Source organism: Dermochelys coriacea, chromosome 5 (assembly GCF_009764565.3).
Source record: "Dermochelys coriacea isolate rDerCor1 chromosome 5, rDerCor1.pri.v4, whole genome shotgun sequence".
In the NCBI taxonomy this organism is placed as follows: domain Eukaryota; kingdom Metazoa; phylum Chordata; order Testudines; family Dermochelyidae; genus Dermochelys; species Dermochelys coriacea.
The window spans coordinates 122,555,487-122,582,268 of NC_050072.1; the positions used below are offsets into that span (position 1 = coordinate 122,555,487).

The 26,782-nt window shown below is 40.5% G+C and overlaps 1 protein-coding gene and 1 long non-coding RNA gene across 3 annotated transcripts in view; one reads left to right on the top strand and one right to left on the bottom strand.

Annotated features, from left to right (window-relative positions):
- HSDL2 (hydroxysteroid dehydrogenase like 2) overlaps positions 1 to 5,722 on the top strand; it is a 33,570-nt gene extending 27,848 nt beyond the window's left edge. Inside the window, exons 9-11 of one of the 2 annotated variants that reach the window (XM_038403095.2) lie at positions 2,684 to 2,869; positions 3,202 to 3,330; positions 4,620 to 5,722. In XM_038403095.2, coding sequence (XP_038259023.1) covers positions 2,684 to 2,869; positions 3,202 to 3,330; positions 4,620 to 4,732 — 428 coding nt within the window. In that variant the 3' untranslated portion in view covers positions 4,733 to 5,722. Of the gene's footprint in view, positions 1 to 2,662; positions 2,870 to 3,201; positions 3,331 to 4,619 lie in introns of both variants that reach the window. The other variant, XM_043514401.1, reaches the window with a different exon arrangement.
- Positions 384 to 26,307, bottom strand: LOC122460175. The gene is made up of 3 exons (XR_006281288.1): positions 26,293 to 26,307; positions 20,247 to 20,250; positions 384 to 2,301 (listed from the first exon to the last, which is right to left on the bottom strand). It is a non-coding gene; the product is annotated as an uncharacterized LOC122460175 (long non-coding RNA).
- Positions 26,308 to 26,782: the final 475 nt, after the last annotated feature.

The window sequence follows — 26,782 nt, forward strand, 5'->3', positions numbered from 1 at the left end:
AATTAAAAGCTGGAAGCACTCTTCATAGGTCTGAGTTTTGGGGGGAATTGGGGTCATCAGTGCTTCCTGGAAAAAGAAATAAACACTCAAAAGCATACTTCTCAGAAATCTTTTGTGATCTGCCTCGCCTAATTGTATACCCTTCTATATAATAATTATAGCTAACTTCCACATTCACACAGATGTAAACATCACCCTGATTGGAACTGCAACTCTCTTTTTGGGAAATCTTGTACTTTCTTCAAAAACCTGACATTTTCCTAGTTAACCAAAATAAAATCACCAAAATGGAGCTACAGTTTCTTCAGCAATGTCAAGAAAGGGGCAGGGGCATAGTGCAGGAGGAAGAAAAGGTGAGAGAGATGACTTTCCTTTCTCTCAGAAATACCACTTGGGTTTGGGAAAGGTGCATTGGACTAAGAGCTCCGGAGATGAAGAGTTCAAGTCTGACTTCTCTCCTACGTGTCATAATTCTATGGGTTTCACAGCCCTTTTTATGAGTAAGATCTGAAGTATCATTTCCCTGCTCCTCATTTTACAGATGAGATGACTGAGTATCTGAGAAGTTGCTTAAAAAGATCACCTCTGGCAGAGCTGGGAATAGAACACAGGTCTCTATTCTAGCAGAACCAAGTCTCATCCACTTAAGTCATATTGCCGCTCAGAAACATTAGGCTAAACATATGTGCTTGTCTATTCTGTCTGTAAAATGGGGTTTCTCCAATATACCTAACTCTGTAAAGCAACAAAGACATGCAGATGACTCATAGAGTCTGTAAAAGTATGATTATATGCTATTCCGCAGGATGGTCTTGCGGTTAAGGCACCAGAGTGGGATCCAGGATAATTGTGTGGTTTGTTTTTAAGTTTTTTGTTTTCCTTTCCCCCAGCTCTGCCACAGACATCTTAGATGATGGTAGTCATTTAAGACACAGGTTTCAGAGGCAATATTATTTGTTAGTCTTTAGTTGTTTTTGTAACCTGTAATCTGAAAATGATTAAAACGTTGTGATGTGCTTTTTAAAAAAGCAAACTTTACATAAGAAAACAATGAGCAAGAACAAATCACTTCCTAGACTATTCATAACTATTTTGTCACTCAGTTAATTTAATACAGAATTAATTTTCTAAAATATTTTTAAAAAACACTATGCAACCTATTAAGTGTAAATTACAAATAAAATCCGTGTAGTTAAACACTTACATTATGCTTAATGTATACATATCTACTAATCAAAATTCTGACCATCGGTATGATAGGAGAGTGGATCAGTTTACTCCTTTCAAGCCTTCTAGATAACTAACTGCTGAAACAAAGTGCACATACACAGTCTTTACGTAAAATATTTGACTGTTTTGCCTGTTGCAATAATTGACCTTATTCGATACATACATAACCATTTAAAAGAACGCATAGAAAATAATTTTAGTATAACGTTACACTCTTTACATAGAGTTTGTTGTAAATAAGTTGTGAAAAGGTCAGAATTAAGGTTTAATTCAATTTGTTACTGGGGGGTTTTCTGTGTGCATATATGGGAGGTGAAATATAAATCATAGAACTGTAGGGCTGGCAGAGTCCTTGAAAGGTCATCTAGGCCAGTGGTTCTCAACCTTTTTGGGCTCAGGACCCATTTGTAAACGATAATGGCCCATTGCAACCCAGAAAATAGTCTGAGGATGGAGGCCCTTGGGTGGTTTTAGTCGGGTCCTGCCTCACCCCACCCCCCACCAGGGGGAGGGTTGGGTCCTGCCTGGCACTTACCTCACAGTGGCAGCTCCGGCAGCTCCTGTGCTGTGGGGCTAGCTGGGCTTGGATCTCTGGTCCAGGCGTTGCAACTTCTAATGTTGCAGTGCTGCTCAGGTTTGTCCCTGTCCTTGGACTGGCCCAAATTTGTGTGAGTGGAGTTGTGACCTGGCTCATAGGGTTGCAGTGCCACTTTCTCAAATTTGGCCTACCCGGACTTCCATGATTATGATGGCTGGGCCAAACCTGAGTGGCACTGGGACCCCAGAGAAGGGGTTCTCATGACAAACTTTTTGGTGGCCTCAGAGTGCAGCTGCTTTCACACTTTCCCCTAAAATACTTAATTAGCTTTAAGAAAAACAAATAAATATGCACATATACACATCCAAATCATTGTAATTTATTTATTGCTAGCTAGTAAGTGTTGTGAAAAGTGATATTCACATACAAATATCACTGTTCACAACAGACTTAATTTGTTCCCAGGCTTGGCAGGGCTGAATAAGCTCTTGATGAGGGGATGGGAGGGCTAGCCTGAAGCCCCCCCGCTGGAGCTGACGGACAGACGGGCAGGCGCGCACACGCGCGCGCACACACACACACCTGATGTAGTCTATCCCATCCCCTATTCTGAGGCAGGACCACTATACCTACACCGTCCCTCAATGGAGTTTGGGTCATTACAGAGTAAGCTTCAGTTCTTCATCCTCTTTCTTCTTAATAGCCACATTGACTAAAAATGCACTTTTCATCCATAATTCTAAATTAGCTAATTCTTTCTTTTGTTTGGCAGTTGATAAAATATACTTCCTCAGTCTTAAGATCTAGAATGCTGTTGAAGTTTTAAAATGCAGTATGTACTTTTAAACAGATTTTTCTAGCGCAATGGTGTAAAAAAGTATCTACTTCATTCAGTGGAAAAAACCCATCTTCTAGGTGCTTCACCAGTGTTCAGAGAGGGGAAGAAAATAGAATCAGCCAAGCATGAAGGCCCCGATGGAGCTGAGTCTGCTGCTGTTAAGCCTTTGGGACCTGTTGCAGAAACATTTAAAATTATTCAGGGAGCAATCAGTGAAGATGTTGTAAGGTCTACCCAAGGTGTTTATCTGTTTGAACTATCTGGTAAGGAAGACTTTCTTCTATTAAATCTTCACCTTCAAATTTAGAGTGAAATACATTCAAGCATTTGCACAGAGAAATACTTCATTCTTAGTTCATCCACAGGTACAGTGAGTGAAGAGGTTTTTTGTTTGAAACCTTGAAGAATGTGGACACGAGACCTCTTCCCTTCCATTCGTGAAACACTAAATCATTTAAATTAACATAACATTATTATCATAGTTAATGTCTTATTACACAATTGACATCAAGAAAACTTACCTCATAGATCATCAGGAGTTAGGCACAAATCTTGTATTTGAAATGCTGTAAACTATTTCCATTCTTGTTTGTAGGTGATGAAGGAGGGACTTGGTACATTGATCTTAAGAACAAAGCTGGGAGTGCAGGAATTGGAGAGCCACCTGTGAAAGTAGATGTGGTTATGAGCATGTCTAGCAATGACTTTGTGAAAATGTTTTCAGGTGAGTAACAAAAGGTTTTACCAAAGTTGAGCCAGGTTTATTAGTGTTTAGAATTATTCAAATGACTAATTGATAATTAGATATTTCTCTTGTTATATGTTCTCATAACCAGATGAATCTTAGGCTTTTGGTGGCTCTAGTGAAAAAATATTATTCCCTGATCTCTCTCCATCTCTTCACTTGTTCTGGTCTGAGAATATAAAGCATGGTGCTATCTTCATGTCACTGAAATCTTAACAGCTAGTTAAGACACTCTCACTTTCCTTCCCAACTTTTAAGATGTTTGAGAAAGGACTCAATAGGTCCATTGATCTTTCTACTGGGTCCAGGCCCAAATCACCTCTCTAAAATTTTTCACACTTAGTGTGTGAGTATAATGCATCCACAGAGTGCACAAAATTAGTTTTTGTTCCAATGCACTGATATCAAATGCACACTCCAGCGCTTGTTTATAAGTGGTATTCAGTGAGTAAAAAGTAGTTTGTTCGTTTCAGACACAAACACTTAAACTTTTGCTAACACTGAATAATTGAGATCAATTTTAACTACAGATCTTGGTAGCAAAATAAGTTAGTGCATTTTTCTCTCTGACCCCTGGAGACTTGAGTTCAAAATACTCAGCTCAAGTGAGACTGCTGTTCTTAATCTAGTCCTTGTTTGCTCATATAACAAAGCCACAATATTCTGCTGCACTCTGGCATTATTAGTGGGCCCAGAATAGGGCTAACAGGAAGGGTATTGGTGAGAAGGAATTGAAAATACTTTTGGAAAGGAAAAATTTCTCCACCGTTTTTAAAAATTGTATTTGGATGCTGTATTATATGATACTTTTTCCAGTTTTATTACTCCTTGAAATAACTATTAACACTCATAGATATTCAAAAGAGACATAGCCAAAATCATAAATTCATCACGTACAAAACTGTGTATCAGTCATTATGATAAAGTCCACAAAAAGTCACCGTAGAATTGTTGGCTCTGAAAAGGGAGTATTTCTTAAGCCCTGATTAATCAGTCCATTCCTGTTCAGCAAAACACTTCGGCACATACTTAACTTCAGGTATGTGCTGAAGGGCTTTGCTAACTGGAACCTTTGGGAAAAAATATTTAATCAAAGAGAAGTGCAATTTTGCATTCTTAACACTAATCAAAAAGCACCAAAAAATTATATTGAAGAGAAGTTTTTTATAGCATCTGAGAATTAGTAGTCTTTTAGTGATATGTTGTCCCCAGTGCACATCTGTACTACTTTTCTTTGTCCTGATAACATGTTTATTCCCTCTTTTTAGGGAAACTAAAGCCAACCATGGCCTTCATGTCAGGAAAACTGAAAATTAAAGGTAACATGGCCTTAGCAATGAAGTTGGAAAAAATGATGACTCAGTTCAGCTCCAAACTGTGACGGGAAGGCCTATTGTGTGGAACTTTGTCCTTCAATAAAAATGTAACACTGTTTGTTGTTTAAAACACTAATCCTTGCTTTTTTTGGATGTATTATGAAAAATATGGAATTGACCTGATGAAATGTGGAATTGCTAGAGGAAGAATTACTTGACATTATTCTAATTAAGATAACAGATCCATCATATGGCATCACATTCCAGGTCTCTTCCTCCTCTCCAGTGGGGTCTTGCACTCTTTTTGTGGGGCTGGAGGGTATTTCCATTTCTTCTTTAGCTCCTCCTTGGCTTTGAAACTTCCTTGTCCCAATCATCATTTTTCTAATGAAGGAGGTTTATATTGGATTTTCTTCAAGCTACTCAGTTGCACTGAGGAGCAGTAAAATAAAGTGAAGGTGACTGCAGGTGTTTCTTTTCTACAAGGGCTATACGCTCTCTGTCCCCTGTGCTGGAAGAGCTTCAGAGCTGTTGAGAGATTGGAATCAGTTTACCATAATGGGCTTGCATGGCTATATGATTAGTAGTCTAACAATTTAAAATTATTTACTTTTCTTTTTCTTGTGCTCTCAATATAAAAATTTGAATTGATGTTTTGAGGGTTTGTGTATCTTTTTATGTTTTAAAGAAATTTTCTATACTAAACCTTTTACTGTGGAAACTGATTTCTGCTAAAGAGTTCTAAAACTTCTAATCCAAACTCAGGAACTCTTAGTAAAAGTATACTAATAGAAAACAAACTATAAGCCTTTGTGGCTAGGTGCCTAAATAATTCAATCAAATAGCAATGTTTTTTACAGAGAATATTTAAACATAATTGATTTGTTGCTGGAAACTATTCCTGCCAAGTTGTACTCAAATTAATTGAAATAAACAGCAGTATTTTCTATCAGAGTGCATGAGCAAACATGTCTAGAAGTGCCAAATAAGGAACAATTTTGTTAATTTTGAATATCTTGATCTTATAATTAAAAGAAATAAAGATATTGAGAGAATTCTGATCTTCCATGAAGACAATTTTTCCTTGCAGAACTTATTAACAAAGAACACTTTGTAACAATAAAAATATTAAGTGCATTCTGAAATTTCCTGATAGCAGAAAATATTTCACAAATCTCAAATGAACAAACATGCTCATGGAGCATGTTTCTAAACCCTTTCATAAAACCTTGCAGAAAGTTGAACAGAGCAATGAGTCCAAGCTATGGGAGCAAGATTACTTACTTGTATTTCTTCTCTGTCATCAACCCCATGTCCTTAACATTTCTACCTTACCAGACCATAACCCTACACCCAGCATCTCTTATTTTTCAAGATTTCTGTAGGAGTGTTGAACTGGCGGTCATATGCCTTCCTAACACAGGCCTATTACCCAAAGTTAGTGAAAGAGAAAGTCTTTCTCAGCTGCATCTCCAGTTTATAAATAAGTTTTATGCTAATGGTATGTTGCTTGCTTGTGTATTCAGTAATGCAGTTCTTGGACAAAAACAGCTAGTGGCTAATAAAGGGCAAGTGGTGATGGGCTATGGTGTCTATATAACATTGTGCATAGACTCCTCCTTTGAAATATCATGATCGCATTGGTGACCCATGCTTCCGTCCTTGTTTGATATCTGCCACATAGGCACATAATCTATAAATAACAAAGAAAAATAAAGTTCACAGGCCCTTGTGTCTAAGGGTGAGGCTGAACACAAATTGCACCAGTATAAGATTTGTGGACAAAGTGCAGCTGAATTACTAAAAAAATGTGTACAGTATAGGTAGATATCCCAGTGTCGTCCACACTGCCTGCAGGCTCACTGCTTTATGAGAAATATTTGCTGCCTGTTGTGGGATAACTGCCATGTATTTTGAGATGCACTATTATTATAATCATGTTGGTCCCAGAGAGACACTTTTTGTTTTGGTTTTCACCAAAAAGGTTAGTAGTGATTGGATGTCTAACATAGTGAATGCCAGTGAAAATGAGGTAGGATCAGAGCCTAAAATAGGGAGAGACCAAGTTAAAAATTACTTAGACAAGCTAGAGGTCTTCAAGTCATCAGGACCTGATGGAAATAAACTCTAACATACTCAAGGAACTGACTGAGGAGCCATTAGAGATTATCTTTGAAAAGTCATGGAAGATGGGGGATATTCCAGAGGACTGGAAAAGGGCAAACATAGTGCCTATCTATCAAAAGGGAAATATGCACAACCTGGGGAATTACAGACCAGTCAGCTTAACTTCAGTACCAGAAAGATAATGGAGCAAATAATTAAACAGTCAATTTGCAAACACCTAGACAATAATAAGGTGATAACTGAGCATGGATTTGTCAAAAACAAATTGTGTCAAACTAATATAATAGCTTTCTTTAACGGGTAATAAGCCTTGTGGATGGGGGAGAAGTGGTAGATGTGGTATATCTTGATTTTAGTAAAGATATTGATACTGTCTCACATGACCTCCTAAACAAACTAGGGAAATACAACCTAAATGGAGCTACTATAAGGTGGGTGCATAACTGCAAAATGATTTCTAGAAACTAGTTATCAGTGGATCAGAGTCAAGCTGGAAGAGCATATTGAGTGGGGTCCAGTAGGGATCAGTTCTGTTCACTATCTTCATCAATGATTTAGATAATGGCATAGAGTGTACACTTACAAAGTTTGCTGATGATACGAAGCTGGGAGGGGTTGCAAGTGCTTTGGAGGATAGGATTAAAATTCAAAATGATCTGGACAAACTGGAGAAATGGTCTGAAGTAAGTGGGATGAAATTCAATAAGGACAAATGCAAAGTGCTCTACTTAGGAAGGAACAATCAGTTGCACACATATAAAATAGGGAATGAGTGCCTAAGAAGGATACTATAGAAAGGGATTTGGGGGTCATAGTGGATCACAAGCTAAATATGAGTCAACAGTGTAACGTTGCAAAAACAAACCTCATTCTGGGATGTTTTAACAGGAGTGTTGTAAGCAAGACACGAAAAGTAATTCTTTGCTGATTAGACTTCAGTTGGAGTATTGTGGCTAGTTCTGGGAGTCACATTTAGGAAAGATGTGGACAAAATGGAGATAGTTCAGAGGAGAGCAACAGAAATGATTAAAGGTCTAGAAAACCTGACCTATGAGGGAAGATTGAAAAAACTGGGTTTGTTTAGTCTGGAGAAGAGAAGTGTGAGAGGGGACATAACAATTTTCAAGTACATAAAGGGTTGTTACCAGGAGGAGAGAGGAAAATTGTTCTCTTTAACCTCTGAGGGTAGGACAAAAAGCAATGGACTTAAATTGGAGCAAAGGGGGTTTAGATTGGACATTAGAAAAAACTTCCTGTCAGGGGTGGTTGAGCATTGGAACAAATTGCCGAGGGAGATTGTGGAATCTCCATCATTGGAGATTTTTAAGAGCAGGTTAGACAAACACGTGTCAGGGATGGTCTAGATAATACTTAGTCCTGCCAAGTGTGCAGCGGACTGTACTAGACAACCTCTCAGGGTCCCTTCCAGTCCTATGATTCTGTGGTACCATAAGCAAACTAGGGAAATGTGATCTAGATAAAATTACTATAAGGTAGGTGCACAACTGCTTGAAAGACTGTACTCAGAGAAGTTACCAATGGTTTGTTGTCAAAATAGGAGAGTGTATCTAATTCAATATTTTCCAAAATGACTTGGATAATGGAGTGGAGAATATGCTTATAAAATTTGCAGATGACATCAGGCTGGGAGGGATTGCAAGCACTTTGGAAGACAGTATTAGAATTAAAAATGACTGCGAGAAACCTGGAGAATTGGTCTGAATTCAGCAGGAGAAAATTCAATAAAGCAGTGGTTCTCAACTTATTACACATTGTGGGCCGTCCAGCTGCCTGCCCCGGACCCCTGCCATGCAGCTGCCCTGGACCTTGCAGGGCTGGCTCTCCACCCTGGACCCCAGGGGGTGGGCTTGCTGCCCAGACCCTCACACATGGGGTGGGTAGCCATGTGGCTACCCCCCCCAACTCCAGAGTTTGTGGGATGAGCCAGCTATCTCAGAGCTTGTGTAGCTGGGCAGAAGCAGCCCTGGACCCTGCATGTGGGGTGGGCTGGCTGCCCAGGCCCCCTGCCACACGGCTTCTCCGGAGCTTGGGGGGATGGCCGGCAGGCCTGGACCCCACCATGCGGGGCTCAACAGGAGCCTCTGACCTCAGACTCCCACCATGTGGGGAGAGCCAGCAGCCCCACCCCAATCGCACTGGGCGACAAGAGGTAATTATCCCACTCTACTTTGCACTGTTGAGGTCTCAGCTGGAGTAGTGTGTCCAGTTCTGGGTGCCACACTTTAGGAAAGATACGGACAAATTGGAGAGAATCCAGAGGACCGCAACAAAAATGATAAAAAGGTCTAGAAAACCTGACCTCTGAGGGAAGGTTAAATAAATGAGGCATGTTTAGTCTTGAGAAAAGAAGACTAAGGGCTGTTATAAAAAAGATGGTGATCAATTTTTCTCCATGTCCATTGAAGGAAGGATGAGAAGTAATGGGCTGAATCTGCAGCAAGGGAGATTTAGGTTAAATATTAAGAAAAACTTTCTAACTATAAAAGTAGTTAAGTACTAGAAAAGGGAGTTGATGGAATCCCTGCTGTTTGAGGTTTTTAAAGACAGGTTAGAGAAATAATTGTCAGAGATGGTTTAGGCTGGGGGCTGGAGGTCCCTTTCTGCCCTACATTTCTATTATTCTGCATTACACAAATTCTGTTAAAAGAATATCATGGATGCAGAGTCAATATTCAAGAAATGCCACAATTAGTTGCTGATGCAACCTCAATTGGGTCCTTTTGTGTGTATGCATTATTATGATATAGTAAAATTACATGATCACAAACTATTTTTTATACAGGACCCCTGCCTCATTCAGTGCATAGGGTGGACAGTGTTTTGGGGATGAATCAGGGCTGTGTAGTGAAGGGAGCTGTTGTCAGTAGGACCCCTGCCTCATTTGTTGCAGATGCTGGAAGTTGTGTAGTGAATGTTTGCAGGAAGAAAAAGGATGCTTATGTGCTTAAGAAAGTTGAATGAAACCCTGGAGAAATTGGATTCTGCCTCTGCCACAGAGTTCCTGTGTGGTGTTAGGCAAGTCGCTTTAAACCAGACTTTGAACAGGTGGCTACTGCTTGTGTGTCCCTCATTTTCTGGATGCCCAGTGTCAGACCGTGGGGTCTCATTTGTGAGTGTTCAGCACTTGTGCAGCTGCAGCTGAAATCAATGGGAGCTGTGCTTTGAACATAAGACATGTTATATAATGCTAAGTACTCTGAAAAATCACACCCAAGGCATCACAAATTGTATCCCCAAAATGAGTGTGTGTTTTATTCTTTGTGGCTTAGTTCCCATCTGTAAAATTGGGATAATACTACCTCGCTTCACAGGGTATTGTGAAAATAATATGTGTAAAGCACTTAGATACTCTAGTTTCAAGCACCATAAAAATGTTCATGAGGAAATGAATAACAAAGAGTAGGGTTTGAATAGTATTCAGTACATAGGGCTTAGGGCCACCCACTGAGCAATGAAGAGAAAACATATATTAAATAGCTGCTCAAGTGAGCACTGACCATACTGTGCACTAAATGAGGCAGGAGTCCGGAGGAAAAATATTAACCGATTATATAGATTGCCATAATGCACAGGCACTGAATTAAGGTTGAACAGGTGATCATAATTCTGGCACTTCCTAATCTTTGAATGCTTGATTTTCTTATTATTTTCATCTTTAATGCTCTTTTAAGGGTGTATGTGTATGTAATTTTCTAAAAAGAAAAGGAGTACTTGTGGCACCTTAGAGACTAACAAATTTATTAGAGCATAAGCTTTCGTGAGCTACAGCTCACTTCATCGGATGCATTTGGTGGAAAAAACAGAGGGGAGATTTATATACACACACACAGAGAACATGAAACAATGGGTTTATCATACACACTGTAAGGAGAGTGATCACTTAAGATAAGCCATCACCAGCAGCAGGGGGGGGAAAGGAGGAAAACCTTTCATGGTGACAAGCAAGGTAGGCTAATTCCAGCAGTTAACAAGAATATCTGAGGAACAGTGGGGGGTGGGGTGGGGGGGGGAGAAATAACATGGGGAAATAGAATGAAAAAGAATGAATGGACACAAATCAGACGTCAAGAATTATAACATTCAAAAACCAGTTGGAGAACACTTCAATCTCTCTGGTCACTCGATTACAGACCTAAAAGTGGCTATCCTTCAACAAAAAAGCTTCAAAAACAGACTCCAACGAGAGACTGCTGAATTGGAATTAATTTGCAAACTGGATACAATTAACTTAGGCTTGAATAGAGACTGGGAATGGATGAGTCATTACACAAAGTAAAACTATTTCCCCATGGTATTTCTCCCTCCCACCCCACCCCCCACTGTTCCTCTGATTTTCTTGTTAACTGCTGGAATTAGCCTACCTGCTTGTCACCATGAAAGGTTTTCCTCCTTTCCCCCCCCCTGCTGCTGGTGATGGCTTATCTTAAGTGATCACTCTCCTTACAGTGTGTATGATAAACCCATTGTTTCATGTTCTCTGTGTGTGAGTATATAAATCTCTCCTCTGTTTTTTCCACCAAATGCATCCGATGAAGTGAGCTGTAGCTCACGAAAGCTTATGCTCTAATAAATTTGTTAGTCTCTAAGGTGCCATAAGTACTCCTTTTCTTTTTGCGAATACAGACTAACACGGCTGCTACTCTGAAACCTGTAATTTTCTAGGTATTTTTTAAAAAGCAAAGTGAAAAAACAGTAATTCCATCATATGGGTTCATACTGACACCCATATGGGTCATCAGCAGGGCTGGAGCCTTCATATCCTCAGCCCAGACCTCTGCCACTTGAGTTAGTAGAGCACCCAAAAGCAGTAGGTTGTCCTGTATCTAGACCAGCCACTAGTGGCAGGAGGGGAATGAGACACATCCTTTGCTAGTGGATTTCAGTTGTTTGCTGACAGCAAAGGAATATTTTTAGGTTTCAGAGAAATCACAGGTTCTATCCTAGGCTCGAGGGGAGTGTTCTCTAGTGCTTTCAGACCCATCTGAGCCTGCCCTGTTGTACGTCCCCTGCCTCCTCATTCATTCTCAGTCTCCGGCCAGGCTCCTTGTCCCAGTCTACTCCCTCTGCCTTGCCCCCCATGTTGGCCTTTGTGTCCTCTGCAACTGCATCAGACTGTTTTCTCCTCCACAGTGCCTGGGCCCAGCAGGGGGAGCAAAGGAGATACAGCATCCCTGTTCTCAGTTCCACTGCCTGGCACCACAATGGCCCCCGGGAGCAGGATTTTACAGGGAATTGGAGCAAGCTCAGTACAAAAGGAATCTTTGGAGAAGCTAACTGCCAAATCCTAACAAGTCTTCACTGAGCATTTGTAAACCATGATTTTTTTTTTAGATTAATGAGTTGGCCAGATTTGGGTGCCTTTTCATGGGAGCAGCCAAAGGCACATCCCTGTCACAAATTTCAGGTCCCTGCTCTGAAGCATGAAGATACTAGAGCTTCTCAATGAGATGGTTGTAAGGATTTTTTTTAAATATGGACAAAATATGTTTTGCCCTCTTCTCATCCTCAGAAATAACTGAACCATTTGTGCTGAAGCTTTTGAAAATAATTCAGCCTAAGTCATTCACCTGGCATGGAAAAATGGCTAAAGTTTGTCAAAGCTTAGAAACACCCAAGAACAGTATTTTATAATGCAAAATGTTGGGCAATGTAAACTAAAGGTGGTGCTACCAACTCTGCATAATAAAATGTTGCAGAATAAAATGTTGATATTTTATAAAATTAACTAAGTACAAAAAACAATCATTTTTTTTTTCTTTTTGTATGGTAACAAAAAAATCCAGACCTATTTGTTCTTTGTTCAGTGGCTGCAGAGAACCCTTAGATGTTCTACTTTCCTATGGTTTCACATTTTTAATACATTTAGAGCAGACCTCTTAAAGCCTTTTTTAAAAAAGGGAATACATTTATTTTCAAATAAGCTGTGAAATAAACCTCTTCAGAGAGATTATCTCTGCTGTGAGCAGTGATAGATTTTCATGAAAGCTTTTTGTAACTTTCTTATGCATGTGGTGTTTGTGTGTTCTGACCTTTTTATGTTTGTTTCAGGCAGAATAGCTTTGACCTTTTGAGATGTACTACAACTGGATAGACGTACATGTACAGACTCCCAGCTTGATGTTGTGCATTTCAGTTAGTCCAGCAAATGTCATATCCTTAGTGCAGGATTAAATACATCTTGTTTTAGTTTGTTTTACCTTTTCAGCAGGATTTTTCTTTTCCTGCAGCATAAAAGCCTGATTATCAGGTTATAAAATGAAAGAGCACATGGCAAAGTGCACTTGTTCAAGAGTCACTAATCTTCAGACTGTCATCATGGTATGGTATATTGACTAAGAAACTCTACTCCCCAGGAACAATGGAAGTTCATAGGTGCAGAAGAAGATTCTTTTGAATCATGGCTATGGAGCTCTCTTCCGTGGGGCCTAGGGACTGCTCCCAAATGAGAGCTAGTCACTATTTTCAACAACATTTCTATCTCTGATTAGTACATTTTAAAAAATCTACTAAATTTTCAACCACCTTGACTATGCCCTCTGCTATTTTCCACTCAGATGTCTCTCACCTCTTCAGCATGACTTTCTCACATGGCAAGCATACCTAAAATAAGTGATTTAACTAAATCAGAATCTGGAATGGAGGGGGAAAAATAATACCATTAATGTCATCCTAATCTATGTTTCTATCAGGTGCTCCCAGTATGGTGATGTTTATTGTAAAAACCTACATACAAGAATTCTTGAAGCGCTTTGATCTTCAGTTGGCTTGCTTTGGCTGCTTGTTAACAGCAGGTGTACCACTGCTAGCTAATTACAACTATTGTACATGGGTGGCTTATTTATCCTCTGATTTTTTGGCACTGCTAGGGAGCATTTATACCTTGGTTACAAGATATGAGGAGAATGCACTCTTCTACTAAACCTTCCCTGCTTTTAAAGTTACTGATTGACAAGGTTACTGGGCAACTTCACTGGCTAGAATGAATTTACACTCGGCAACTTGGTAGATAGTGGTTGTCAAGTGTTAGAAATGTATAGCGTTATTGTTACACTTGTTACAGGAGCTGTTTAAAGTAAACGCAGTAATGTTTACTGCATTTACTCCTCCACTCTCCCCAAGTAGATCAGAAGTAGAAATAGGAGTACAGAGTAGGAAAGTGAACAAAAGCATAGAGCCTCTCGCTAGAAAAGTTTCAGAGTAGCAGCCGTGTTAGTCTGTATTCGCAAAAAGAAAAGGAGTACTTGTGGCACCTTAGAGACTAACAAATTTATTTGAGCATAAGCTTTCGTGAGCTACTGCTCACTTCATCGGATGCATTCAAATAAATTTGTTAGTCTCTAAGGTGCCACAAGTACTCCTTTTCTTCTCGCTAGAAAAGTATCTGTAGAGTTGGCCCAGAGCTCAGCTCATTAACACACTGAACCTTCCCCAGTGCAAGTGCCAGTCACAGTCTTTTCAAACAGCAGGAGTTTTCCTGAGTAGCTATGTTTTCATTTAAAAGGGCCATTCCCTGTGGGCCAAACTGGCATTTTACACTGTCTCTGGCCTCTCAGGCCATTCTGGCTCTGCTGTTCAGCAGGTGATTGGGCCTCCTGCCCTAGGTAACTGTGTGTATGTTTGTGGGAAGTCGTGGAGGTTTAGTCCAGACTCCAAAGGGGACTAAGAAGGGCAGACCCAGCCTGGCTCTCTCCCTCACGTTGCCCCTGCCCCAGAAACAGCTGAGACTATTACGAATAAATTAACCATGTCCTAACAAATAATCCCTTGTGCTAAATGTTATGGATTCTTCTTGGCCTGCCACAAGCCCTAGTAACTCCTGTGATATTCCTTCCCCATGAAAATCCCTGTACTCTAGGAATTTGATTCCCACACTGGTCTGCCAGAGCCCAGACTGGTTAATCTAGGCACAGAGCAAACCCTATCTGTTCTATAAGGCAGACTGTGGGATAGGAATCAGAGTAGCAGCCGTGTTAGTCTGTATTCGTAAAAAGAAAAGGAGTACTTGTGGCACCTTAGAGACTAACAAATTTATTAGAGTATAAGCTTTCGTGAGCTACAGCTCACTTCATCGGATGCATTTGGTGGAAAAAACAGAGGAGAGATTTATATACACACACACAGAGAACATGAAACAATGGGTTTATCATACACACTGTAAGGAGAGTGATCACTTAAGATAAGCCATCACCAGCAGCAGGGGGGGGGAAAGGAGAAAAACCTTTCATGGTGACAAGCAAGGTAGGCTAATTCCAGCAGTTAACAAGAATATCAGAGGAACAGTGGGGGGTGGGGTGGGAGGGAGAAATACCATGGGGAAATAGTTTTACTTTGTGTAATGACTCATCCATTCCCAGTCTCTATTCAAGCCTAAGTTAATTGTATCCAGTTTGCAAATTAATTCCAATTCAGCAGTCTCTCGTTGGAGTCTGTTTTTGAAGCTTTTTTGTTGAAGTATAGCCACTCTTAGGTCTGTGATCGAGTGACCAGAGAGATTGAAGTGTTCTCCAACTGGTTTTTGAATGTTATAATTCTTGACGTCTGATTTGTGTCCATTCATTCTTTTACGTAGAGACTGTCCAGTTTGGCCAATGTACATGGCAGAGGGGCATTGCTGGCACATGATGGCATATATCACATTGGTAGATGCGCAGGTGAACGAGCCTCTGATAGTGTGGCTGATGTGATTAGGCCCTATGATGGTATCCCCTGAATAGATATGTGGACAGAGTTGGCAACGGGCTTTGTTGCAAGGATAGGTTCCTGGGTTAGTGGTTCTGTTGTGTGGTGTGTGGTTGCTGGTGAGTATTTGCTTCAGATTGGGGGGCTGTCTGTAAGCAAGGACTGGTCTGTCTCCCAAGATCTGAGAGAGCGATGGCTCGTCCTTCAGGATAGGTTGTAGATCCTTGATGATGCGTTGGAGAGGTTTTAGTTGGGGGCTGAAGGTGATGGCTAGTGGCGTTCTGTTGTTTTCTTTGTTGGGCCTGTCCTGTAGTAGGTGACTTCTGGGTACTCTTCTGGCTCTGTCAATCTGTTTCTTCACTTCAGCAGGTGGGTATTGTAGTTGTAGGAATGCATGATAGAGATCTTGTAGGTGTTTGTCTCTGTCTGAGGGGTTGGAGCAAATGCGGTTATATCGTAGCGCTTGGCTGTAGACAATGGATCGAGTGGTATGATCTGGATGAAAGCTAGAGGCATTAGGTAGGAATAGCGGTCAGTAGGTTTCCGATACATCATGTGCCAGCAATGCCCCTCTGCCATGTAGATTGGCCAAACTGGACAGTCTCTACGTAAAAGAATGAATGGACACAAATCAGACGTCAAGAATTATAACATTCAAAAACCAGTTGGAGAACACTTCAATCTCTCTGGTCACTCGATCACAGACCTAAGAGTGGCTATACTTCAACAAAAAAGCTTCAAAAACAGACTCCAACGAGAGACTGCTGAATTGGAATTAATTTGCAAACTGGATACAATTAACTTAGGCTTGAATAGAGACTGGGAATGGATGAGTCATTACACAAAGTAAAACTATTTCCCCATGGTATTTCTCCCTCCCACCCCACCCCCCACTGTTCCTCTGATATTCTTGTTAACTGCTGGAATTAGCCTACCTGCTTGTCACCATGAAAGGTTTTCCTCCTTCCCCCCCCTGCTGTTGGTGATGGCTTATCTTAAGTGATCACTCTCCTTACAGTGTGTATGATAAACCCATTGTTTCATGTTCTCTGTGTGTGTGTATATAAATCTCTCCTCTGTTTTTTCCACCAAATGCATCCGATGAAGTGAGCTGTAGCTCACGAAAGCTTATGCTCTAATAAATTTGTTAGTTTCTAAGGTGCCACAAGTACTCCTTTTCTTTTTGTGGGATAGGAAGTTTGGTTAGTTTTGAGGGGAGGGATAGCTCAGTGGTTTGAGCATTAGCTTGCTAAACCCAGGATTGTGAGTTCAATCCTTGAGAGGGCCATTTGGGGCAAAAATTGGGGATTGGTCCTGCTTTGAGCAGGGGGTTGGACTAGATGATCTCCTGAGGTCCCTTCCAACCCTGATATTCTATGATTGGCAGGTGGTGCACAAAGCAATGTAAGCAGGTTTCATTGCATTTTATTGTAAATTTTGTATGTAATTATTCTGATTTTTTTATGGTTGGAAAAGTACCCAGAGCCCTGAGTGGAGGCTTTCTAATTGGGTTATATAAAAATATATGAAGTAAGTGAGAGTTTTGCATGCAATAAGAGTGGAGGATCAGAGAATAATAAGTATGACCTATGACTCCTTTAGGTCTCCTACGAGACTCAGGATTTAGCAAAACTACTAAACTGTGCTCATGAGATCATGAGTTAGAGCCCATCCAATAAACACTTCCCATCTAAGGATATTACACAGTAAATAAAATAATTGTTTGCAATGCACGTGGTGGCAGTTCCCCTCGGAGAGTTGTAAGTAATCTGATATTTAAACAAATCTTTGGCTACAAGATAGCAATAGGTCGTCTAAAACTTCAGACACAGAGTAACTTTCTTCAAGTAACTGCAAACAGATGACTCATCCCAAAGAGGAATATTTCCACCTTGATCAGTGGCACAGAGTTCTGCAGGGAGCGGATTGCTGCTTTAGCATCATCTTGGATGTTTGATGTCTTTTCCCCAGTGCCTTCTGCATGCTCCCCATTACCCAGCAGCAATGTCTTCTCCCTGTCAGCAGCTGGATGGGGAATAGGGGAAAGAGACAATAGACCCTCTACCCGGTAGGTGGAGAGTTCTCTTCCACAGAGCAGGTAGGAGAAGGGAAAACTGGACATCCACAGGCAGAGAGTAAGAACCCCTAACCCTGCCAGCAGCTAAGAGAAGAGAGAGAAACCCATTGCTGTGTTACAGAAACCAGAGGGAGAGAGAGGACCCCAGCCCTCTCGAGGCCTGATCCAGAACTCATTGAAGTCAATGGAAAGACTCCCCATTGACTTCTCTGGGCTTTAGATCAAATCTATGCCATGAAACAGGAAGGTGAACGGAGCAAGTGGGTAGCAACTGGGCTGGGATTGTGAGGGTGGTAACTGGTGCTTGGGAGGGGCAGGAAGAGAGTAGTCACCACAACTTAACCCCTGTGTGAAAGGTGCTGTGGGTTTTTTCTTACTTTAAATGAATGAGTAGATGAATTACACACGTTTTTTTTCTCATCTATTCCTATATGATCCAAGAGTTTCTTCTCAAGTTCAGACTATCAAATAGCTCCTAGAATATTTTTGCCAGACAAATGGGATCTAGGGTGGCGACATCTTATCTCCCGTCCCAGCATCACACTGGGAGTGAAGAGCCTGAGATCATGATAACTAAACCAAACCAAATCCTTTCATTTATATCCTCTTGAGTCTCCCAGGGAAAAGGGAGGAAAAATAATCATCTGCTTGCCTTAGGTGAAGTAGAGAAGAAAGTAGCCCACTGCCTGGTTGGATTTATTTTCTCTATAGGAGGGGCTATGATATGTACAATAGAAAATATCCTACAGAAATAACGTCCTGTGGTGATGCTATTGAAAGGAGAAGGTGACCGGCCACACTAATATGTATTACACAAATGTTCACAAGTGTACACAAAAATTGTGTTAAATCTTTTACAAAGTATGCCTTGTTGAGGTATTGTTGGAAAAGTTATAATCTGCTGAGCATTATCTTGGTACAATGTGTGTATCGGCATTGTGTGTGGAGTTGTGAAATTTTGCCATATGTTTGTAACTCAAACATTTGAGCCTGAGAAACACCCACAGGTTGGCTGTTCAGGAACAACAAAGGAATTGTAAACAAGCGCCTCTCATGTCATTTCTGAAGATACCTCAAATGGCAGGTATGCAGAAGGTGCAAACAAATATTTGCAATTCATATGAAGGACTGATGGCAAAGCACATACACTATGTAATTGCCTGACCGCATGACACAGCCAGGATTTTTCCAGCAAAAAGTGTCAAGATATAAAAAGGGAGGAAAAAAGGCCCCTGGCCACCTTTACTCTACCCCATCCCTAAACTGGTGAATTCTGACAGGAAATTTTAAACAAAAGGACTGTAGTCCCCAAAGACTATTTGGCTAACCCAGAGAGACATATAGAAAACTAACAGTTTTAATATCACTGCTATCGTTTTGGAATACATACTTTGATTCAACTGTAGTGTATTTTGTTTGCTTTAATCTTTTAATAACTCTCATTTATTTTTCTTAGTTAATAAATCTTTAGTTAGTTTAGTAAAGGATTGGCTGCAACATTGTCTTTGGTGTAAGGTCCTGAGCATTCATTGACCTGGGTAAGTGACCATACCCTGGGGCTGGAAATCCTAGTGTATGATGATTTTGGTTTTAATAACCTGTCATAGATTCATAGAACTGTAAGGAACCTCGAGAGGTCATCTAGTCCAGTCCCCTGCACTCCAGGCAGGACTAAGTATTATCTAGACCATCCCTGACAGGTGTTTGTCCAAACTGCTCTTAAAAATCTCCAATGCTGGAGATTCCTCAACCTCCCTAGGCAATTTATTCCAGTGCTTAACCACTCTGACAGTTAGAAAATTTTTCCTAATATCCAACCTAAACCACCCTTGCTGCAATTTAAGCCCATTGCTTCTTGTCCTATCCTCAGAGGTTAAGAAGAACAATTTTTCTCCCTCCTCCTTATAACAACCCATTATGTACTTGAAAACTGTTATCATGTCCCCCCTCAGTTTCTCTTTTCCAGACTAAACAAACCCAGTTTTTTCAATCTTCTCTCATAGATCATGTTTTCTAGACCTTTCATCATTTTTGTTGCTCTTCTCTGGACTTTCTCCAATTTGTCCACATCTTTTCTGAAATGTGGCTCCCAGAACTGGACACAATACTCCAGTTGAGGCCTAATCAGTGCAGAGTAGAGTGGAAGAATTACTTCTCGTGTCTTGCTTACAGTACTCCTGCTAATACATCCCAGAATGATGTTTGGTTTTTTTGCAACAGCGTTACACTGTTGACTCATATTTATCTTGTGATCCACTATGACCCTCCCGATCCCTTTCTGCCGTACTCCTTCTTAAGCAGTCATTTCCCATTTTGTATGTGTGCAACTGGTTGTTCCTTCCTAAGTGGAATCTAGTTTGAGACCTCATCACAGAAGTCTAGTTTGTCTGGTTGGTAATATAGGCTGGAGTGTCTAATGGGACTGGACGTGGCTCCCTGTTAAGCTAGTATAGCGATCCAGGAGCACACATTTGTTGCTGGTTTGGTTAAATTTATTTATAAAATATGCCACCAGTGTGGGAGTGTCTGCCCAGATTTTTGACACTCTGATCTGAGATTGGCCCTCTCAGTTGTGATCCATATCAGGCATGGTGGCACCAGCCTTCATGTTTTTCTTGTAGATGATGATTATTTCTATTACAGTAACACTGAGAGGTCCCAAATTAGGTCATGACCCTACTGCGCTTGATGCCATAGATGCACATAGTAAGAGACAGTCCCTGCTCTGACACACTTGTCTAAATGGCCACATCAGATAAAAGATGAACCATTAGACCCCTTTTACAGATAAGGAACTGAGGCATGGCGAGATTAAGCCATAAGTCATACAGGGAGTCCTTGGCAGAGTTGGGACTTGAAAATGTGTTTCCTGAACATCAGTCCAGTGCTTTCACCATAGACTATTCTTTTTCTTGCCTATTCCTTACAAAGGTCTTCCTTTCTTATAAGCCCTAATCATGCAACCTGATCTGTGGAGGGCATAAATTTTGTCCTTATGGATCAGTTTGCTGAATCAGGGCTTTGGAATGTCAATTCCATGGGCCTGGGACTGCCTTGATACTTGTCTTGTACAGAGCTGAGCACATTGGCTGAATTTAAGAGAGACTTAATAATATTAGGGATTAAAATCAAAGAGTGGCATGATTGCATTTAAAGCTGTACTGTGTGCTGTAAAGTACATTAGAAAATAGTGCCAGGGCAATGGCTAGAGGCCACGAAGTGTCATAATTCCTTAAATATTGAGAACATATAGTCCATTATCCTTAGCCAAGAAAAAAAAAACTTACTGTACATTGTCAAAACTTCAGCCAAACATCTATCCTGTAATTACCATGCCGTTTGTACTGCCAGATTACCTACTTTTGTTTCAAATGGGTTTTATATTCAATGATTATTACACATGCTTCCCATATCAATTATTCCAGCTTTAGTTTAAATTAGGGCTGTCAAGCAATTAAAAAAATTAATTGCGCGATTAATCGCACTGTTAAACAACAATACCATTTATTTAAATACTTTGGATGTTTTCTACATTTTCAAATATATTGATTTCAATTACAACACAGAATATGAAGTGTACAGTGCTCACTTTATATTTATTTTTGATTATAAGAATTTGCACTGTATAAAAACAAAAGAAATCATATTTTAAAATTCACCTAATACAAGTACTGTAGTGCAATGTCTTTATCATGAAAGTTGAACTTACAAATGTAGAATTATGTACAAAAAAAACTGCATTCAAAAATAAAACAATGGAAAATTTTAGAGCCTGCAAGTCCACTCAGTCCTACTTCTTGTTCAGCCAGTTGCTCAGACAAACAAGTTTGTTTACCTTTGCAGAAGATAATGCTTCTTGTTTACAATGTCACCTAAAACAGGTGTTCTCATGGCACAGTTGTAGCAGGCATCACAAGATATTTACTTGCCAGTTATGCTAAAGATTCATATGTCCCTTCATGCTTCAGTCACCATTCCAGGGGATATGCATCCATGCTGATGACGGGTTCTGCTCAATAACAATCCAAAGCAGTGTGGACTGACGCATGTTCATTTTCATTATCTGAGTCAGAGGCCATCAGCAGAAGGTTGATTTTCTTTTTTGGTGGTTCGGGTTCTGTAGTTTCCACATCGTAGTGTTGCTCTTTTAAGACTTCTGAAAGCATGTGCCACATCTTGCCCCTCTCAGATTTTGGAAGGCACTTCAGATTCTTAAACCTTGGGTCGAGTGCTATAGCTATCTTTAGAAATCTCACATTGGTACCTTCTTTGTGTTTTGTCAAATCTGCAGTGAAAATGTTTTTAAAATGAACAACATGTGCTGGGTCATCATTCAAGACTGCTATAACATGAAATATCACAGGTTTCAGAGTAGCAGCCGTGTTAGTCTGTATTCGCAAAAAGAAAAGGAGTACTTGTGGCACCTTAGAGACTAACAAATTTATTAGAGCATAAGCTTTCGTGAGCTACAGCTCACTTCATCGGATGCATGAATCGGATGCATGCATCGGATGCATCCGATGAAGTGAGCTGTAGCTCACGAAAGCTTATGCTCTAATAAATTTGTTAGTCTCTAAGGTGCCACAAGTACTCCTTTTCTTAACATGAAATATGTGGCAGAACAAAGGTAAAATAGAACAGGGGACATACAATTTTCCCCCAAGGAGTTGTGTCACAAATTTAATTTACACATTATTTTTTTAACGAGCGTATTCAGCATGAAAGCATGTCCTCTGGAATGGTGGCCGAAACATGAAGGGGCCTACGAGTGAAGGGCCATGCAAACACCTGTTCTCACTTTCTGGTGACATCGTAAATAAGAAACGGGCAGCATTAACTCTCGTAAATGTAAACAAACTTGTTTGTCTTCGTGATTGGCTGAACAAGAAGTAGGACTGAGTGGACTTGTAGGCTCTAAAGTTTTGCATTGTTTTGTTTTTGAGTGCAGTTATGTAACAAAAAAAATCTACATTTGTAAGTTACACTTTCACAACAAAGCGATTGCACTACAGTCCTTGTATGAGGTAAATTGAAAAATACTATTTCTTTTATCATTTTTACAGTGCAAATATTTATGATAAAAATAATATACACTTTAATTTCAATTACAACACAGACTACAATATATATGAAAATGTAGAAAAACATCCAAAATAATTAATAAATTTCAATTGGTATTCTATTGTTTAACAGATTAAAACTGTGATTAATCATGATTAAATTTTTAATCACAATTAATTTTTTTGAGTTAATCGTATGAGTTAACTGTGATTAATCAACAGCCCTAGTTTAAATCACTCTGCTCTACCTGTACATTTCTGTGTTATGCAACTGCTGATATGTCCGCACAGTTAGCACCGTTATTTCCTACTCCATAAGGATAAGGGGAAACTGGCATCTGAGGTACCAATATGTGCAGTGGTAGTTAAAATAGGGAGCTCATATTAAGGTAGGGAGAGCCAGGGAAGGTCTTCCTCTATGTTTAGCAAAGGCATGAGAGCTGTATGCCTGCCTTCTTCCCCTCAGTTTAACCCCAGTTATGTGGTGGTTTGGCAAATGGTGACTTTTTAATGATGAGGACTGTGTGTATTTTGTAACACTTCTTTATTCCCTGTTCCTGTGTCTTTTTGGCTTGACTTCCACACTTTTTTCCAGCTCTCATGCTGTATTTCCACAGCATCTGGAATTTTTATTTAAAATAGAATGAATTGCTAACGCTGAAAGAGATTTATTCTTAATACGGGTTGGGGGGGGGCGTTTCCTAAGTGCTTTGTCTTGGAAGCAAATGTTCAAAGGTATCAGCAGTCCTTCTAATCCATATTACATGGTTTATTCAGAGATTATAATATGAATTCCATTTATATGTTCACCGGTAAGTTTCCAGCTGCTTTCTTGAGGCCTTAAAAATGATAAGCAACGCTGAAAAGGACACCTGTCCAATGGCCCCAAACCACACTGGATAACAGATGGCTGCAGAAGTGAATCAAATGCTGCATTTTATTTGAGGCACTTGGATGACACCGTAAACCTTGAGAACAGTTTAGGACTTTTGCCTAACCTTTATCTTTGGAATGTTCAGTCTTGTAGCTGCACCATGCCTCAATCTTCAGTCTGCTTTTAGACTCTTACAGAGCCCTTCAGGGGGTCTAGCAGATGGGAGAGATGATGCTATAAAGTGACTGGTTCCCTCATTCCGCCTGCAGAGGGAAGAACCTCAGTCAGTGACCCCTCCATGCACACATTCCAATGGCATATTGATCTAGCTTTTGCTCCTTTTGTGTTGCTCACAAGAAATGAGTCATTAGCTTAAAATAAAAAAGTTATTTCTCCACTGAGCTTCCCAATGCCGCCTCTCCACTCTGAGTGCAATCTTCTCAGGCCAGGGAATACCTAGTACTTGTGCAGAGCCTATCAGTGGCATGTTAAAACAGAGGAAGGGTGGTCCAGTGGTTAGAGCAGTATGCCCGTCCTTGCCGTGTTATAGAGTTCCTGTGTGACTGTGGACATGTCACTTGGTCTTTCTGTGCCTCAGTTCCCCATCTGTAAAGCAGGGGTAATAATACTTCTATACCTCACAGAGATGTTGTGAGTTTAAATACATTGCAGTTTACATGGGTGTTCAGATCCTATCGTAATGGAGGCCATGCAAGTACCTAAGACAATAGAATGAACATTCGCCACTGAAGGCAAAGTTGTCACTGATCTTGCCAAGGTCTAAGTCCCAAGCTCTTGGCTTTTCTCTATGTGGTGATAAATATCGGCTGCATATCCCATAATCCTGTGGGTGTGTCTGCATTGCCCTCGGTGGCCTCAGGAGAAACGTGCCCCAGCACGTGCCAGGTAAGTAAAGGACAAAATAATTGACAAAAATGTATTATTTTGGTAATTTTGAACAATACATATTCTGATCCTGCTATTAAATTCAGTGGACCAAGACCTGACCGTCAGTGATTTTAGTTCTTAAATAACTTTCTTTACATAATAATACAAACTTTTTATGAGTACTTGTGGCACCTTAGAGACTAACAAATTTATTAGAGCATAAGCTTTCGTGAGCTACAGCTCACTTCATCGGATGCATTTGGTGGAAAAAACAGAGGAGAGATTTATATACACACACACAGAGAACATGAAACAATGGGTTTATCATACACACTGTAAGGAGAGTGATCACTTAAGATAAGCCATCACCAACAGCAGGGGGGGGAAGGAGGAAAACCTTTCATGGTGACAAGCAGGTAGGCTAATTCCAGCAGTTAACAAGAATATCAGAGGAACAGTGGGGGGTGGGGTGGGAGGGAGAAATACCATGGGGAAATAGTTTTACTTTGTGTAATGACTCATCCATTCCCAGTCTCTATTCAAGCCTAAGTTAATTGTATCCAGTTTGCAAATTAATTCCAATTCAGCAGTCTCTCGTTGGAGTCTGTTTTTGAAGCTTTTTTGTTGAAGGATAGCGACTCTTAGGTCTGTGATCGAGTGACCAGAGAGATTGAAGTGTTCTCCAACTGGTTTTTGAATGTTATAATTCTTGACGTCTGATTTGTGTCCATTCATTCTTTTACGTAGAGACTGTCCAGTTTGGCCAATGTACATGGCAGAGGGGCATCCGATGAAGTGAGCTGTAGCTCACGAAAGCTTATGCTCTAATAAATTTGTTAGTCTCTAAGGTGCCACAAGTACTCCTTTTCTTTTTGTGGGATAGGAAGTTTGGTTAGTTTTGAGGGGAGGGATAGCTCAGTGGTTTGAGCATTAGCTTGCTAAACCCAGGATTGTGAGTTCAATCCTTGAGGGGGCCATTTGGGGCAAAAATTGGGGATTGGTCCTGCTTTGAGCAGGGGGTTGGACTAGATGATCTCCTGAGGTCCCTTCCAACCCTGATATTCTATGATTCTATGATTGGCAGGTGGTGCACAAAGCAATGTAAGCAGGTTTCATTGCATTTTATTGTAAATTTTGTATGTAATTATTCTGATTTTTTTATGGTTGGAAAAGTACCCAGAGCCCTGAGTGGAGGCTTTCTAATTGGGTTATATAAAAATATATGAAGTAAGTGAGAGTTTTGCATGCAATAAGAGTGGAGGATCAGAGAATAATAAGTATGACCTATGACTCCTTTAGGTCTCCTACGAGACTCAGGATTTAGCAAAACTACTAAACTGTGCTCATGAGATCATGAGTTAGAGCCCATCCAATAAACACTTCCCATCTAAGGATATTACACAGTAAATAAAATAATTGTTTGCAATGCACGTGGTGGCAGTTCCCCTCGGAGAGTTGTAAGTAATCTGATATTTAAACAAATCTTTGGCTACAAGATAGCAATAGGTCGTCTAAAACTTCAGACACAGAGTAACTTTCTTCAAGTAACTGCAAACAGATGACTCATCCCAAAGAGGAATATTTCCACCTTGATCAGTGGCACAGAGTTCTGCAGGGAGCGGATTGCTGCTTTAGCATCATCTTGGATGTTTGATGTCTTTTCCCCAGTGCCTTCTGCATGCTCCCCATTACCCAGCAGCAATGTCTTCTCCCTGTCAGCAGCTGGATGGGGAATAGGGGAAAGAGACAATAGACCCTCTACCCGGTAGGTGGAGAGTTCTCTTCCACAGAGCAGGTAGGAGAAGGGAAAACTGGACATCCACAGGCAGAGAGTAAGAACCCCTAACCCTGCCAGCAGCTAAGAGAAGAGAGAGAAACCCATTGCTGTGTTACAGAAACCAGAGGGAGAGAGAGGACCCCAGCCCTCTCGAGGCCTGATCCAGAACTCATTGAAGTCAATGGAAAGACTCCCCATTGACTTCATCGGATGCATTTGGTGGAAAAAACAGAGGAGAGATTTATATACACACACACAGAGAACATGAAACAATGGGTTTATCATACACACTGTAAGGAGAGTGATCACTTAAGATAAGCCATCACCAGCAGCAGGAGGGGGAAAGGAGGAAAACCTTTCATGGTGACAAGCAAGATAGGCTAATTCCAGCAGTTAACAAGAATATCAGAGGAACAGTGGGGGGTGGGGTGGGAGGGAGAAATACCATGGGGAAATAGTTTTACTTTGTGTAATGACTCATCCATTCCCAGTCTCTATTCAAGCCTAAGTTAATTGTATCCAGTTTGCAAATTAATTCCAATTCAGCAGTCTCTCCTTGGAGTCTGTTTTTGAAGCTTTTTTGTTGAAGTATAGCCACTCTTAGGTCTGTGA